The sequence below is a fragment of the Pseudophryne corroboree genome, chromosome 2 (genome assembly GCF_028390025.1).
Source record: "Pseudophryne corroboree isolate aPseCor3 chromosome 2, aPseCor3.hap2, whole genome shotgun sequence".
In the NCBI taxonomy this organism is placed as follows: Eukaryota; Metazoa; Chordata; class Amphibia; order Anura; family Myobatrachidae; genus Pseudophryne; species Pseudophryne corroboree.
Window position 1 is genome coordinate 129790074 of NC_086445.1, and position 18528 is coordinate 129808601.

The 18528-nt window shown below is 48.6% G+C and overlaps 1 protein-coding gene across 3 annotated transcripts in view; it reads right to left on the minus strand.

Annotated features, from left to right (window-relative positions):
- Positions 1-18080, minus strand: part of MTIF3 (mitochondrial translational initiation factor 3) — a 55129-nt gene extending 37049 nt beyond the window's left edge. For 2 of the 3 annotated variants that reach the window (XR_010204123.1, XM_063951710.1), the window contains exon 1: positions 17838-18080. Coding sequence is in view for 1 of the 3 variants with exons in the window: in XM_063951710.1 (XP_063807780.1) it covers positions 17838-17968 (131 nt within the window). In the remaining 2 variants the exon portion in view is untranslated. The other variant, XM_063951711.1, reaches the window with a different exon arrangement.
- Positions 18081-18528: the final 448 nt, after the last annotated feature.

Consider the following 18528-nt stretch of genomic DNA (forward strand, 5'->3'; position numbering starts at 1 on the left):
ATATCCTTTTCTGCAGCGGGTACACTGGTATTCCACAGGGAATAACTTTGGGGATGTCCTAAAGCAGTTCCTCATGGGAGGGGACGGACTGTTCTAATCCATCTGGCCAAGGTTTGCTTATTCGCAGGCCAGCCACGTTTGTGAAAACCAAAGAAGTACAAAAAGGGAATCTGACCTCCTGATGGAGGCAGTCCTTTCCACATAAACACGGAGAGCCTGTACCACATCCAAAGATTTTTCTTTGGAAGATATACCAGAAGAGTTGAAGGCCGGAACTACAATCTCCTGGTTAAGGTGAAAAGATACCACCATAGGCAAATAACCAGGACGATTTAAAAAAAAAAAACAGCCTGGTCACAGTGAAAAATCAGAAAGGGTGGACGACAGGACAAAGTGCATAAGTCCGATACCCTCCTAGCAGAGGCAATAGCCAACAGAAATACGACCTTAAGCGTAAGGCATTTAAGGTCCACAGACTCAAGAGGTTCAAATGGAGACTCTTGCAGGGCATTCAACACTACAGACAGATCCCAGGGAGCCACAGGAGGGACATAGGGAGGCTGAATCCATAGGACACCCTGAGTGAAAGTGTGAACATCAGGAAGAGACGCAATTTTTCTCTGAAATCACACCGCAGATATATGAACCTTGAGGGAGGCCAGACGAAGGCCCAAGTGTAGGCCTTGCTGTAGAAAAGCCAACAGTCTGGACGTTTTGAAAGTATATGTATCATAATTATTAGCAGCACACCAGGTGAAGTAAGAATTCCAGACCCTGTAATAAATCCAAGCCGAAGCTGGTTTACGGGCTTTCAACGTAGTGTGAATGACCGCCTCAGAGAATCCTTTGGCTCTCAGGAGTGATGCTACAAGAGCCACGCCGTCAAAGACAGTAGCCAGGTCTGGGTAGACACAAGGGACTTGAACGAGGAGGTCTGGGCATTGAGGAAGTAGAAGAGGACACTCTATCGAAAGACCCTGCAGGTCTGAGAACCAAAACCGTCTGGGCCACACTGGAGCGACTAGAAGTAGTATTCCTCCTTCTTGCTTGAACTTCCGTATTACCCTGGGCAGGAGCGACACTGGAGGCAACACGAATGGCAGCCGAAGGTTCCATTGAATTGCCAGTGCGTCCACAAACGCTGCTTGAGGATCCCTTGTCCTTGCTCCAAAGACTGGAACCTTCTGATTGTGTTGAGATGCCATCAGGTCTACATCTGGTAGGCCCCACTTGTCCACTAGGAGTTGAAAGACTTCGGGATGAAGACTCCACGGCGTGCACGTCCTGACAACTGTTGAGGACTCCCGGAATGACTCCTGGAATGAACACTGCCGATATGGCTGGCAGATGGCATTCCACCCATTGGAGGATTTTTGACACTTCCATCATTGCCATGCGGCTTCGAGTGCCGCCTTGATGATTTATGTATGCCACCGTGGTGGCATTGTCCGACTGTACTTGAACAGGCCTGTTCTGTACCAGAGGCAGGGCCAGTGTCAACGCATTGAACACTGCCCGCAATTCCAGAATGTTTATCGGGAGGAGATTCCTTCCTGGTCCACCGACCCTGGAGAGATTGTTGCTCCAACGCCGTGCCCCAACCTCGCAGACTGGCGTCCGTTGTCAGGAGGACCCAGTTGGAGATCCAGAATGGACAGACTCTGTTCAACTGTTGGTCCTGTAGCCACCAGCTCAGTGACAGACGAACCTACGGAGTCAAGGAGATCATTTGAGACCTGATACGATGAGGCAGGCCGTCCCGTTTGGAAAGGATTAACAAAAGCCGACACCATGAGGCCTAGTACTTGCATCGCCGAGTGTATCGATACTCTCTGGTGAGAGTGGAAGCATCTGATCTTTTCCTGAAGTTTCAGGACCTTCTCCGGAGACAGAAACAGTCTTTGGCTGTGTGTGTCCAGCAGCGCCCCCAGGTGCCCCATGCTCCGAGTAGGGACCAGCGAGGACTTCTTCCAATTGATGAGCCACCCGTGGGCTTGTAGGAATTGACATCTCCAGTTGACTGAGAAGCACATCTTGGGAGTTCGCCAGAATCAGCAAGTCGTCCAGATACGGCAGGATCTCTATTCCCTGGCGACAGAGGAAAGCAGTCATCACGGCCATGACCTTGGTGAAAATCCGAGGTGCCATGGCCAGTCCAAACGTAAGACCCTGGAACTGAAAATTAAGGTTGCCAATAGCAAACAACAGATACTGCTGATGCGAAATGGCAATAGGTATGTGTAGGTAAGCATCCTGTATGTCCAGGGATACCATATAGTCCTCGGGTTCCATGGCCAGCACAATAGAGCACAGAGTTTCCATACAGAACTTGGACACTCTCACAAACTTGTTCAATGATTTGAGGCCGGAAAGCCCCATTCGGTTTCGTAACTAGAAATAGGGTCGAATACTATCCCCTGCCTCTCTGTGACAGAGGTACCGGCACTACCACTCCTGTTTCCAGGAGGGATTGTACAACCAGGTGTAGAGCTTGCGCTTTCAACGGATCCGAAGGGATAACCGTTGAACAAAACTGGCAAGGGGGGTGTCTCTTGAAAGAGATTGCGTACCCGTGAGAGACAACTTCCCGTACCCAGGCGTCTGAAGTGGTCTTTAACCAGGCCTTGGCGAACTGCAGAAGTAGGCCTCCCACCCTTGGGTCCCCCAGGGGGAGGGCCGCCCCATCATGCAGCAGGCCTGTCTTGTTTGGAAGCAGGCTGACGGGCGGCCCATGATTGTTTAGATTTGGGCTTAGTGGTTTTGGAAGTACGAGCCTGTCTCGGGTACGCCTGACCTTTTGCTTTACTTGGAGGTCGAAAGGAACGAAAAAGTGGTACTCTTAGCCTTCTGTGCAGAAGGATTAGTACTTGGGAGAAACGCAGTCTTGGCCGTCGCCAAGTCAGTCACAATCTTATTTAGATCTTCCCCAAACAGGATGTCTCCCTTGAAAGGGAGTACCTCCAAGGTCTTTTTAGAGTCCAGATCCACTTTCCAGGACCTTAACCACAGATTTCGGTGAGCCAGGATAGACGTAGTAGAAGCCTTGGCCGCCATGACCCCTGCATCAGAGGCCGCCTCCGAATATAGTGAGAGGCTGTGGTAATATTCGACAGATATTGTCTGGCAGTGTCAGAAAAAAATAAGATTTTAAACCTACCGATAAATCTATTTCTCTTAGTCCGTAGAGGATGCTGGGGACTCCGTAAGGACCATGGGGGGGTATAGACGGGCTCCGCAGGAGATAGGGCACCTAAAAAGAACTTTGACTATGGGTGTGCACTGGCTCCTCCCTCTATGCCCCTCCTCCAGACCTCAGTTAGAGAACTGTGCCCAGAGGAGATGGACAATACAAGGCAGGATTTAGCAATCCAAGGGCAAGATTCATACCAGCCCACACCAATCATACCATGGTAACCTGGAACATACATAACCAGTTAACAGTATGAACAAACAACAGTAACGGTCCAAGACCTATTCCAACTGTAACATAACCCTTGTGTAAGCAACAACTATATACAACTCTTGCATAGTTTCCGCACTGGGACGGGCGCCCAGCATCCTCTACGGACTAGGAGAAATAGATTTACCGGTAGGTTTAAAATCTTATTTTCTCTTACGTCCTAGAGGATGCTGGGGACTCCGTAAGGACCATGGGGTTTATACCAAAGCATACAATCGGGCGGGAGAGTGCGCATGACTCTGCAGCACCGACTGAGCAAACGCTAGGTCCTCCTCAGCCAGGGTATCAACCTTGTAGAATTTAGCAAAAGTGTTTGACCCCGACCAAGTCGCCGCTCGGCAAAGCTGTAATGCCGAGACGCCTCGGGCAGCCGCCCAAGAAGAGCCCACCTTCCTAGTGAAATGGGCTTTAACCAAATTTGGTACCGGCAATCCAGCCGTAGAATGAGCCTGCTGAATCGTATTACAGATCCAGCGAGCAATAGTCTGCTTCGAAGCAGGTGCGCCAATCTTATTAGCAGCATACAGGACAAACAGAGCCTCTGTTTTCCTAATTTTAGCCGTTCTGGCTACAGAAATCTTTAAGGCCGTGACTACATCCAGGTATCTGGAATTCTGCAGGTCACTTGTAGCCACAGGCACCACAATAGGTCGATTCATATGGAAAGAAGAAACCACTTTAGGCAAAAATTGCAGACGTGTCCTCAATTCAGCTCGATCGACATGAAAAATCAAGTACGGGCTCTTGTGTGACAAAGCCGCCAATTCTGACACTCGCCTTGCTGATGCTAAGGCCAACAACATGACCACCTTCCAGGTAAGAAATGTCAACTCAACCTTGTTAGGCGGTTCAAACCAGTGTGATTTTAGGAACTGCAACACCACGTTCAGGTCCCATGGTGCCACTGGAGGCACAAAAGGGGGCTGGATGTGCAGCACTCCCTTTACAAACGTCTGGACTTCTGGAAGAGAAGCCAATTCCTTCTGAAAGAAAAATCGAGGAGGGCCGAAATCTGTACCTTAACAGAGCCTAATTTCAGGCCCATATCCACTCCTGTCTGTAGGAAGTGGAGAAAACGACCCAGATGAAAATCTTCCGTAGGTGCATTCTTGGTCTCACACCAAGACACATACTTTCGCCAGATACGGTGATAATGTTTTCCCGTCACCTCCTTCCTAGCCTTTTTTAAAGTAGGGATGACCTCTTCCGGAATCCCCTTTTTCGCTAGGATTCGGCGTTCAACCGCCATGCCGTCAAACGTAACCGCGGTAAGTCATGAAATACACAGGGCCCCTGTTGCAACAGGTCTTCCCTCAGAGGAAGAGGCCAGGGATCTCCTGGAGAATCTCTTGTAGATCCAAGTACCAGGCCCTTCGAGGCCAGTCTGGGACAACGAGTATCGCCTGTACTCTTCTTCGTCTTATGATCCTCAACACTTTTGTGATGAGAGGAAGAGGGGGAAACACGTAGACCGATTTGAACACCCACGGTGTCACCAGGGCGTCTACTGCTACTGCCTGAGGGTCCCGAGACCTGGCACAATACCTCCGAAGCTTTTTGTTGAGGCGTGACGCCATCATGTCTATTTGAGGAGTTCCCCAAAGATGCGTTAAGTCTGCAAAGACTTCTTGATGAAGTCCCCACTCTCCTGGATGGAGATCGTGTCTGCTGAGGAAGTCTGCTTCCCAGTTGTCCACTCCCGGAATGAAGACAGCCGACAGAGCGCTTACGTGATTTTCCGCCCAGCGAAGAATCCTGGTGGCTTCCGCCATCGTGACTCTGCTTCTTGTCCCGCCTTGGCGGTTCCCATGAGCCACTGCTGTGACATTGTCTGATTGAATCAGAACCGGTAGGTTTTGAAGAAGACTCTCCGCTTGTCGAAGGCCGTTGTAAATGGCCCTGAGTTCCAACACATTGATGTGTAGACAGGACTCCTGGTCTAACCACAGTCCCTGAAAATTTCTTCCTTGTGTGACTGCTCCCCATCCTCGGAGGCTCGCGTCCGTGGTAACCAGGATCCAATCCTGAATTCCGAACCTGCGACCCTCCAGCAGGAGAGTACTTTGCAACCACCACAGGAGAGACACCCTGGCCCCTGGGGACAGAGTTATTTTCCGATGTAAGTGCAGATGAGACCCGGACCACTTGTCCAGAAGGTCCCATTGAAAAGTCCTTGCCTGGAACCTTCCGAAGGGAATGGCCTCGTAGGCCGCCACCATTTTTCCCAGAACTCGAGTGCATTGGTGAACTGACACCCTTTTCGTTTTTAGCAGGTCTCTGACCATGTTCTGGATGTCCTGGGCTTTCTCCAGTGGGAGAAAGACCTTAATTTGTTCCGTATCCAGTATCATACCTAGGAACGTTAGCCGAGTTGTCGGAATCAACTGTGACTTCGGTAGATTTAGAATCCAACCGTTTTGCTGGAGCACTCTCAGAGAGAGCACCACGCTGCTCAGCAATTTCTCTCTGGATCTCGCTTTTATTAGGAGAGCGTCCAAGTATGGGATAATTGTGACTCCATGCTTGCGCAGGACCACCATCATTTCCGCCATTATCTTGGTGAAAATCCTCGGGGCCGTGGAAAGCCCAAACGGCAACGTCTGAAAATAGGATTTTGGTACTTACCAGATAAATTCTTTTCTTTGAATCCATAGGGGCCCTGGAGTACTCTTGGGATATGGACGGTTCCACAGGAACTAGGCACTGAATAGTTAAACTTTGACTATACCTCCCCTCCATATCCCAGAGTACCTCAGTGTTTTTTTACTGAGCCGAACTGGAGCTATAGAAATTGACAATGGAGACATACACATAACAAAACAAAAAAAATGGACAACAATAAAGTTGACACAAACAAAAAATGACAACTAACCGTTGACACCAACCCGACAGAATTTCTAATTTGAAACAGTCGGTAAGAGTGTGTTACCATAATATTCCCTGCACTTACCACAACCAGGTAACAACTGCTCTGGGTGGGCGTCCAGTGCCCCCTATGGATTCAAAGAAAAGGATTTATCTGGTAAGTACCAAAATCCTATTTTCTTTTTCATCCACAAGGGGTCACTGGAGTACTCTTGGGACGTACCAAAGTTTCCCCCGTGGGAGGAAGAGCTGTTTGGCACCTGTAACACTAAACGGCCAAAGCTAGATGCTGATGCCGCAAAAGTATCAAACTTATAAAAGCGCACAAACGTGTGCACTGACGACCATGTAGCCGCCCGGCAAAAGCTGTGTCGTAGAAGCTCCCCGACCAGCTGCCCATGAAGTTCCCACAGAACGTGTGGAATGAGCCGTTACCGATGTAGGCGGCTGTAACCTAGCCTGAAGATAAGCCTGACGTATGGTCAGTTTTATCCATCTGGATAAGGTCTGCTTAGAGGCTGGCCAACCCCTCTTGGCAGCATCATAGAGAACAAACAACGTATCCGTCTTACGAACTGTAGACGTTCGAGACACATAAACGCGTAAAGCGCGTACCACATCCAGAGTTTCAGAATGTCCTGATAACACAGGAACTACTATTGGTTGGTTGATGTGAAAAGATGACACTACCTTTGGTAAGAAAGCGGGATTCGTCCGAAGTTCCGCTCTGTCATCATGAAATACCAAATATGGTGGCTTGCATGACAAGGCACCCAAATCTGAAACCCGCCTTGCCGAAGCCAAGGCTAGAAGAAAAATTGTTTTCCAAGTGAGAAATTTAATATCCACTTGTTGTAAGGGTTCAAAATGAAAAGACTGTAAGAAATCTAAAACCAGATTCAAGTCACATGGCGCTGTAGGTGGAATGAATGGAGGCTGTACTCTGAGGACACCCTGCATAAAGGTGTGTACTGATGGCAAAAGAGCCAATCGTCTTTGAAAGTAGATTGACAAAGCAGATATCTGCACTTTTAGTGTGGATAGACGTAGACCTCCATCTAACCCCATCTGTAGAAATAACAAAAGACGGGATAACTTGAAAGAAGATGTCGGAAATTTGCGAGCTTCACACCAACCTATATAGGCACGCCAAATTCTGTAATAATGAGCTGCCGTAACCGGCTTTCTAGCTCGTAACATGGTTGGAATGACGGATTCTGGAATGCCCTCTCTTCTTAAACGCAGCCGCGCTAAATCGGGGTAAAGAAACGGACCCTGTTGTAACAGGTCCGGACGTAGTGGGAGCGGCCAAGGATCGTCTGCGAGTAATCCGCGAAGATCCGAGAACCAAGCTCTCCGTGGCCAATGAGGCGCCACTAGTATGACTGTGACGAACTCTCTTTTGATCCGTTTTAGCAATAGCGGGAGCAGTGGAAACGGTGGAAACAGATACACTAGACTGTATGGCCAACGGACTGTGAGAGCATCCACCGCCACTGCCTCTGGATCTCTCGTTCTGGATACATGCTGGGGCATTTGATGATTGTGGCGAGATGCCATCAAGTCCACCTGCGGGTAACCCCACCTCTGGACCAGCATGAGAAATACTTCTGGATTTAATGGCCATTCTCCTGGATTAAAATCCCGACGACTGAGATAATCCGCCTCCCAGTTGTCTACTCCCGGAATGAACACTGCCGACAATATGACCTGGTGGTATTCTGCCCAATTGAGGATTCGAGCTACTTCCCGCATTGCCATGCGGCTTCTCGTTCCGCCTTGTTTGTTGATGTATGCGACCGCCGTCGCATTGTCTGATTGCACCTGAACCGCCTGCAGGATGTGCACTGCCTGTCGCAATGCATTGTAAATTGCCCGGAGTTCCAGGACAATTATAGACAGCAATCTTTCGTGATCCGCCCAGAGACCCTGGAGCTGAAGATTCTGAACTACAGCTCCCCAACCTCTGAGACTTGCGTCTGCCATGAGAATTATCCAATTCCAGGTGTCGCACTGTTTCCCTGCGGTTAGATTCTGTACCCTGAGCCACCAGAGTAGACACACTCTGGTCCTTGGAGACAACCTTACCCTGTGGTGAATCTTTAAGTGTGAGCCCGACCACTGTGCGAGCACATCCAGTTGAAAAGGACGTGAGTGAAATCTCCCGAACTGAAGTGCTTCGAAAGCCGCCACCATTGTGCCTAAGAGGCGAATGCACAAATTAACCGAGACTGTGCGTGGCTTGAGCACTAATTGTACCAGATGACGAATGACCCGTACTTTCTGTTCGGGTAGGTAAATCCTTTGGTCTACCGTATCGAGAATCATACCTAGGAATTGAAGTCGTTGGGACGGAACTAGATGTGATTTCTTGAAGTTGACAATCCAACCGTGGTGAACAGAACATTGTATGTCAGCAATGCCTGTTGAAGGAGTATTTGTTGAGACGGAGCTTTGATGAGCAGATCGTCCAAGTATGGAACTATTATCACTCCTAGAGATCTGAGATGAGCTATCAACACAGACATCACCTTGGTGAATACCCGAGGTGCTGACGAGAAGCCAAACGGTAGAGCCTGAAACTGATAATGGTTCTGTCGTATTGCAAACCGCAAAAATCTTTGATGAGGAGGCCAAATCGGAATGTGTAAGTACGCATCCTTGAGATCCAGCGCAATCATAAACTCCTGTGGCTCTAGACCTGCAATTACTGATCGTAGAGATTCCATCTTGAATCTGTAGTAAGCGACGTACTGGTTGAGGCCCTTTAAGTTCAATATTGGCCTGACCGAGCCATCCGGCTTCGGTACTACAAACAGACTGGAATAATAACCCTAACCCTGTTGGTGTACAGGGACCGGAACCAAAACTGCTGCGTCCAGCAAAGACTGAATGGCAGTCTGCAGAATCGCCCTCTTGTCGTCCGACCGAGGTAGTCCTGTCCTGAAAACCGCATTGGCGGGAGACAGTCGAACTCTATTTTGTAACCTGATAAAACTAGATTGCGGATCCACCCATCTGTGGACGTCTGAAGCCACGCCAACTGGAATGACTGAAGACGTGCTCCTACAATAGGAGATCCGAGATGGGCTGGGAGCCCGTCATGCCACTGGCTTACCGGTGACTTTAGTATCCTGACGAGTGGTATTGGCTCGTTGGAAACTACGTCCCCGACCTCGTCTACCTGGTGTGGCCGTTCCCATGCCATGCACGCGAAAGGACTGAGGTGTAAAAGATTTGAACGCCGGTCCAGAATATCTTTTTCTAGGCACTGTTGGAGGAAATGGTAAGAAAACCGACTTTCCTCCCGTGGCCTCAGAAATCCATTTGTCCAATTCAGGACCGAATAACCTCTCGCCCTCATAAGGTAATGCTTCTATTCCTTTTTTGACCTCTGCCTCAGCTCGCCAAGAGCGTAGCCAGAGTGCACGTCGTGCTGTGACTAGTGATGAAGAAAGGCGAGAAGTAAGCTGACAGACGTCAGTAGAAGCTGTACATAAATAGTCAGCCGCTTCCCAGATTTGATCAGCGAGAAGTATAAGATGATCATCAGTTAAGGCAGATCGGAGTTCTGTTATCCATACCATTAGCGCTTTAGTTACCCAAATGCCACTCAACCCAGGTCTAAGCAGCACTCCTGCCGCTGTATACATGGACTTCAACATAACCTCTATTTTACGGTCCGAAGGGTCCTCGAGTGTAGTTGCAGCTGGTACTGGTATGGTTAATTTCTTTGTAAATTTAGACACAGATGAATCCACCAACGGCGGATTCTCCCATGTAGCTGTCATAGACTCTGGAAACGGATAGCTAGACCTAAATCTGTGAGGCACAGAAAACCGTTTATCCGGATTCTTCCTTGTTTCTAGTAACATTTTATTAAGAGATTCTGACACAGGAAAACAAACTGGAGTTCTTTGTCGTTTAGTAAAAACGACCTCATCATTTGTCAGAGGCTCCTCGGTTTCTGTAAAATTCAGAGACTGACGCACTGCTCTGATGAGATTATCAATACCTGGCCTGTCAAAATTGTCACCCTCTGACTGCTGGTCTACTTCGCCCTCCTCACCCATATCTTGTACAGTGAGGTCTGGCGAAGAATCATCAGACATTAACATAGCAGCCGGTAGCTTATAGGAAAAATGAAACTTATCCCCTTTAGTCAAAGAGGATCTGGACCTTTGGTAAGGCTGATACCCCTCTGGAAGATCTAGCTGTCTCACCCTAGATTCAGATCTTGCCTCCTCTCGCTCCTGCCGAAAGGCGGCCAACTCTGATTGCAATCCAGCTAAAACATCTGCTAATATAGCCCATGGCGGGTCCGGGGTTGAAATGGGATTTGAAACCGGAGCAGGAATTGTATTTGTTTCAGAATTTACAACACATATTTTACATGTGGTAAATCCATCAGGTAATACACCCTTACAGACATTGCAGTAAACCTGCTTCTTGGACTTTGCTGGTGTCTTACTCATTATGCCAAAAAAAAAATACAAATACAAAGACAAAGAACCTGTGCGGCTCAGTAAATAGCACTAAGGTGTCTCTATATCTCTGGCCAAATGTGCCAGTAATATGTCTGATCCCAAAAATCCCCTTAACACCCCAGCGCCTTCAATGGTGGAGAGATGTAATACAGGAAATTCTGTAAAGAAACAGGAAAAAACAGGAAGCATGGTTTAATATGTCCCCATGCTCACAGAATATCACAAAGTGCAAACATTAATCTATGTAGCAGATTATACTTAAATACATATATGCCATTCCTGTTACCGATTTATACAGCGCTGCTGGCTCTGTGTTAGGTCATACATACTTTTAAAGAAGTGTGCCTCCCCCTCTCCCCCGTGCTCCGTGTACCACTACTCTGTACACGGAGACCGGCCTATAACTGTGCGCCCTCCGGAAGTGCATCGGAGCAGACGATATGCCGGGTGGAGCGGCCTCCAAAGACCAGCGTGGCTCAGCGCAGCGGAAGAGACATTTACACAGCGGCGCTGGAAGCGGCGGCGGGCAGCGGCACGGCACAAATACACACACAGTAATCCCACACAGCGGGGCGGCAGCTTGAGCTGACCGCCCCAAACAACATTCCTGGACCCTGTGGTGAGGGCAATGACGGGGCTTCTCTGTAAGCGCTGTCAGCCTTTTACTGCAGGTGTCCTGCACGTGGAAGTGAGGGAGCTCTTCTAGAGAGGTCCGACACCCACAGCTGCATCAGCAGCTTGACTATCCCAAACCCTCGCCTTCTTGGAAGGGGGAAAGGGATGTTTTCAAAAATAATCAAAGAAAAATCAATAATTGTGGATCCACTTCCACAAGCCTAGTTGCTCGGTGAGTACCGAAAAAACACTGAGGTACTCTGGGATATGGAGGGGAGGTATAGTCAAAGTTTAACTATTCAGTGCCTAGTTCTTGTGGAACCGTCCATATCCGAAGAGTACTCCAGTGACCCCTAGTGGATGAAAAAGAAATTGGTAATGATAATCCTGTACAGCGAATCTCAGGTATTCCTGATGGGGGGAATATATGGGGACATGAACGTACGCATCCTTTATCTCCAGAGACACCATAAACTCCCCCTCCTCCATATTGGCTATTATCGTTTTGAGTGATTCCATTTTGAATTTGAATCTTTTTATGTACAGGTTTAGGGACTTCAGATTCAAAATAGGTCTGACCGAACCGTCCGGTTTCGGGACCACAAATAGGCTTGAGTAGTAACCTCTTCCCTGCTGGTTCAGGGGAACCCTGATTATTACTTGCTGTAGACACAGCGTTTGAATTGCAGCTAATACTACATCCTGTTCCGATGTGGAAGCTGGTAGGGCCGATTTTAAAAATCGGCGCGGGGGCACCTCCTCGAATTCCAGTTTGTAACCCTGGGAAACTGTTTCCAACACCCAAGGATTCAGGCCTGAGCTTACCCAAGCCTGGCTGAAAAGTCGAAGACGTGCCCCCACCGGTGCGGACTCCCTCAGGGGAGCCCCAGCGTCATGCTGTGGGCTTTGGAGTAGCCGGGGAGGACTTTTGTTCCTGGGCACCTGCCGAAGCAGGTGCTCTTTTGCCTCTGCCCTTACCTCTGGCGAGGAAGGAGGATCCCCGACCTCTTCTGGACTTGTGCGACCGAAAGGACTGCATCTGATAGGGTGGTACTTTCTTTTGCTGTTGGGGAATAAATGGTAAAAAGTTTGATTTACCTGCTGTAGCTGTGGAAACCAGGTCCGTCAGCCCATCCCCAAACAATACATCTCCCTTATAGGGTAGAACTTCCATTTGTTTTTTGGAATCTGCATCACCTGTCCATTGGCGAGTCCATAAGGATCTTCTCGCAGAGATAGACATGGCATTGGCCCTAGAAGCCAGCAAACCAATGTCCCTTTGAGCATCCCTCATAAGACTGCGTCTTTAATATGGGCTAGAGTTAAGAATATAGTATCCTTGTCCATCTTATCAAAATCAGCTGTCAGCTCATCTGTCCAAGCTGAAATCGCGCTACACACCCATGCCAACGCAATTGTCGGTCTAAGGACTGCTACAGTATAAGAATAAATACACTTTAAGGTAGTCTCTTGCCTGCGATCTGCAGGGTCCCTAAGGGCAGCTGTGTCAGGAGACGGTAGCGCCACTTTCTTGGACAAGCGCGTCAGGGGCTTGTCCACAGTGGGAGGTGATTCCCAACGCTCCCTGTCCTGTTTAGGGAAGGGGTATGCCATATAAATTCTTTTTTCCGGGGTCTCCCAAGTTTTTTCAAAGAAATCATTTAGCTCATGAGATGTGGGAAAATTTATAATCTGTTTTTTTTCCTTAAACATGTGCACCCTTGTGTCGGGGACCGAGGGTTCATCCGCAATATGAAACACATCCCTTATTGCCACAATCATACACTGAATGCTTTTTGTCACCCTAGGCTGCAATTTCACTTCGTCATAGTCGACACTGGAATCAGAGTCCGTGTCGGTAGCAGTGTCTTGTGTTAAGGGACGCTTTTGAGACCCCGACGGGCCCTGTGAGTCGGTCCATCCGAGGATTGACCCCCTGATGTCCCCCCTAATTCAGCCTTATCAAGCCTCATATGTAAGGATGCCACACTTGCATTCAACATATGCCACACACCACTCATTTGCTCCACCTCCTCCTTGGAAAAGCCTTCCGCTTCAGACATGTCGACACCACGTACCGACACCCCACACACACAGGGCTTAACCTATAAGGGGACAAAACCCCAACCAGGCCCTTAGGAGAGACAGAGAGAGAGTATGCCAGCACACACCCAGCGCTTAATAACACTGGAAAGATATGACCAGATAGCGCTTATATATATATATATATATATATATATATATAAAAAATGACCAGATTCCCACTCACTGCGCTCAAAATGCCCCCCTCCTCTTTTTTTCCAGCCTGAATGTTCAGCAGGGGAGAGACCAGGGAGCCAGCGTTTTCCTCATGCAGCTTCTGTGGAGAAAATGGCGCTGGTTAGTGCTGGGGATCAAGCTCCGCCCACCCGACGGCGGGCTTCGGTCCCGGTGATTTTTTTTATAGAAAATGGTGGGGGATCGTAGAATTACTGCCCAGCAGCCTAATCTACCTTGTCAGTGCCCAAATGTGAGGTTTATTGCTGCCCAGGGCGCCCCCCCCCCCCCACCCTGCGCCCTGCACCCTTCAGTGCTGCTCTGTGTGTGTGAATGGGAGCAATGCCTTATGAAGATCTGATGTCTTCTGCCTTCTCATACTCACCCGGCTTCTATCTTCGGCATCTGTGAGGAGGACGGCGGCGCGGCTCCGGGACGAACCCCAGGTGAGACACGTGTTCCGACTCCCTCTGGAGCGAATGGTGTCCAGTAGCCTAGAAATAGAGCCCAACTGTTAAGCCAGCTCTGCTTCTCTCCCCTCAGTCCCACGATGCAGGGAGCCTGTTGCCAACAGGACTCCCTGAAAATAAAAAACCTAACAAAATTATTTTTCAACAGAAAACTCAGGAGAGCTCTCTGCAGTGCACCCATTCTCCTCTGGGCACAAGATCCAACTGAGGTCTGGAGGAGGGGCATAGAGGGAGGAGCCAGTGCACACCCATAGTAAAAGTTCTTTTTAGGAGCCCGTCTATACCCCATGGTCCTTACGGAGTCCCCAGCATCCTCTAGGACGTAAGAGAAATGGGCATTACCTATTCCCACAAAAGTTTGTATATGGTTTACAGATAAGCAAACCTGTGAAGAAAAAAAATATCTTCAAGCAATATCCATAATAAGGAGTTATGGTCCAAAAATAATCCTCCGTCTGGTCTTTATGCCCTCTCTTGCCCATCATCGGAAGTGCTTATTCGGAATAGAGACTGATATTATTGTATATATGTACCTAAACTAATGTGACAAGTAAGTGACTGGTGAAATACAACCAGTAAAGGATGGACAAAAATGATCTCTGCATCACTTTGACACCGCTGTCCCGTGTATTATACTACCGTCCACACGTTACAGGATTCACATGTATTTTATGACACATTCTATTTGGAAGTAGATGCCAGTACGTCATGAAAAACTATACCATATGGAAGAGCCAATAACGTGGTTGCCCTTAAGGTCCGTACACATTAGACGATGTCGCTCTATGAGTGACTTCGTCTAATGTTTCCCCCTCCCGGGCCGGCCGGTCAGCGGCTGACTATACACTGAGCGACATGACCGCTCATATCGCTCAGTGACATCACGCCTCCGCCAGCCCTGCATGTTGGTCGTGGACGACAGTCCAGATCCTGCATGCATGCCCTACCGACAGCGACGATCGTTGCCGACCCGCGGGGCCGCGCATCGGTCGTTGCTGGCGGCATACACACTTGCCGATAAAACGAGCAGCTTCGCTCAGTGAGGGGGAAAATGAGCGACGTCGCTCATTTTATCGGCAAGTGTGTATGGGCCTTTAGACGACACAGTGGTTTTGTTTTACTTATAAAGCATCCAGGAGGATGAAACATAATGCAGGAATGTGATACTATGGGGAAAAAGTATTTTTTTTATTTATTTGGGGACTATTTATATAGGGCTCTATTTAATAATGAATGAACGGAATAGAACATTATTAACCTCTTTAGAGAGGTCCAGCGATGTCTCCCTTCTCGATGGAGGGAGTCCTCTGCTGTGTTGCAGAGTTGCACGCACATTGCATTTCCACAAGGTGGGGACTTAGCAAAGCCTGCAAGTCCTCGCTGAAGCCTAAAAGACTTTTGCTGGGAACCGTACCACTAATGCCATATAAGCAGAACAGTGACAAACAGCAGTAAGATAAGCTTATTGCGCTTTATTAAATAAAGAACTGGGGACATAATCATTTTAGCACTTGCTTCAGAGGTTATGTCCCGTTCTTGAATAGAGCACATAGTGCCATGAAATTATATACCACTGTACAGAGCATAATTAATCAACATCAGTCCCTGCCCCATGAGCTTACAATCTAAATTCCCATCACAAGCGTCCATCTTTATCAGAAGCCAATTAACCTAACAGCATGTTTTTGACTGTGCGGGGAAACCTCAGTGTGGGAGAAAACGGGTGTGGTATGGCTGACCGATGGTCTCCTGACCGCCAGTCAGCATACCGACGCCGGGATCCTGGCAGGGAAGGGCGAATGCAGCAAGACCCCTGCGGGCTCGGTGGCTACCTGTAGTTGCCAGGGGTTCTATTCCCACTCTATAGGTGTCGTGGACACCCACGAGTGGAAATAGTCCCTGTTGGTCGGCATGTTGATGGTCGAGAGAGGGAGGGGGCGGGATTTTGGGGGAGGCCACTGAAGTATCACAGCTTGTAAAAAAGCGTTTACAAGCTGTGATACTTGCCAAAGGGGGCAATACAAGGTATTAACTCTGCAGGGTGGCCAAACTTTTGCAGACGCCATTTTTTGTTTTCTGTTCATTTTAAAGTGTAAATGATGGTAATAAAAGCAAACTTTTTTTGACATGTTAGAAGAATGTCTAATCTGTAATTTGATGCCTTTTGGAGATTTTCCCATCTTTCCTTGGCTTCTTTTTGCACATTAAAATTAATTTTGCCTGGGGTGCCCAAACTTTCGAACCCCACTGTAGTATTGCTGGCCAAGGCCCAATCTGTGTATAAGAAGTTCCGATGCGTTTTTATTTTAAATCATAGCAGTGTTTTTCTACATAAAGGGGGATATTCAATTGTTTGAAAAGTCAGTTGGGTGTATTTTTTACTATCTAATAGACAGGAAAAAACAGACACCCAACTGACTTTTCAAACATTTGAATTCCCCCCAAACCGACATGCTAAGATAAATTGTTGGAATTATTTTCTTATGTGTGGGTAAACTTAAATAAAGTTATTAAGAGGCAAAAGCAATTATGGTAATATTATACACTGGCTGATGGGCACCACCAGAAGCCAGTGACAAAATAAAAAAATGCTATTTCATAAAATAGATGTATACATTATACAGGTTATGTGAAAAGCTGGGCAGCAATAATACAAGCATTACATTATAAAATGCCACTATGGACTACATGGTGGCATTGGACACGGATACCCCTCTCAGACCGCACAAATAACCCTGTATCAACCTGGTATATTGCCAGGTATACGCGGGTCGCTGTGCGGTGTGAAAAGGTCACTCCCAAATTACCGGCGGGTCGCCTAACCTGGTAATTCAACCCGGTAATTAAGAAGGGTTATTACCGGGTCAGGTGCAGTGTAAACGGGTTACCCAGGTCGATCTCATCTCCCATCGCTGCCTCCGCCCCCAATGCCACCACAGTACCCGCCCTCGATGGCAACCTGACGCAGTATATTGCCGGATCAGGCAGCCAGTTCTCAGGGGGCAATGCCGGGTCGCACCTGGGAAGGACCAGTTTCAATTCCTGGGTGCGACCCGACATTTGCAATCTGAAAGCAGTATGAATTAAACAAGCACATACATGGGATGAAATTAAATTCAAAGCAAAGTGCTGCTGAGCACATACATACAGGAGCACCAACATAACAAGTATTCCCTTGTCCCTCTATGGGTTGCAGGGGACAACATTAGATGACAACCCCCCCCCAATATATAAATCCTATAATATTGCAAATCCTCAGGTGAGGCCACACCACTACTGCCTATGCTGCAGATATTATATTTAGGTGTGTTCTATGACTAAACTGGCATATAGCTCCCTGCCTCTAACCATAGGTAAATGTAATTGGTTGTACATTGCACAGCAGACTATGAGCTCTTGCAAAAACGGGTATATATAATCAGTAGGCCTCAGTCATCCCCGGCCTCTCCTGCAGGGTAAGGCGGCAGCGCGACCTCCACGTACGGCTCTCGCCATCCATGCTGAGGCGATCAGTGCCCGCAGCGGGTGTCCCCCCTGAGCAAGGTGACCTACCGGGAACACAAGTCAGTGCCGTGCGCTGCGGCAGGCGGACGGTATACTCGGCCGGTCACATGACGTCTACAATGGTGCAGGTTACATGAGGGTGCATTAACCCTATCTATACCGCCCACTGTGCACACTTACAGATGACACCGAGACGAGAATCGGTGAAAACCGGACACGTTTCCGAAACGCCGGACCGCATCAGCTCCCTGCAGCGACCTCTGCCGCTGGAGAGCTGTGAAAGCGCGTCCCCGTCCGGGGGGCGTGACCATGGACGGGCTGTCAGCGGTGAAGGAGAGATGTGTGCAGGCTCCCCGCTCGAAGCTGCCGCTACTGCCGCACTGCTAGGAGGCTGTCAGCCCAGCACAGTGGTGCTGTCTGTGCGCTGTTGGCACACAGGGAAACGCCGTGCAGGGCTGACAGCCTCCTACATGCCCCGCTGATACTACACTCGGGCAGAGGGAGGGGGGAGAACGGACATAGCTGCTGGTGCTGCTGCTCATCTATTTGACACACTGGCTTCATAGGCAGGGTCGGATCTAGACTTTTCTTTTAGGGGGGGCGGTTTACGGTTTAGTCTTGAACCCTCCCCTCTCCAGTCCCAACTCCTCCCCTCTCTCATCTTGACTCCTCCCCTCTCATCTTGACTCCTCCCCTCTCCCATCTTGACTCCTCCCCTCTCCCGTCCAAATTCCTCTATCACACAAATAGGTATAATTGCAGGTAAAGGATTTGTTAGTGGATGTTAGGTATAATAATCACTTCTACAACACATCAAAGCAAAGTTCCCCAATATGACATCTATCCAAATCCCTCCTTATGTTCATCATAA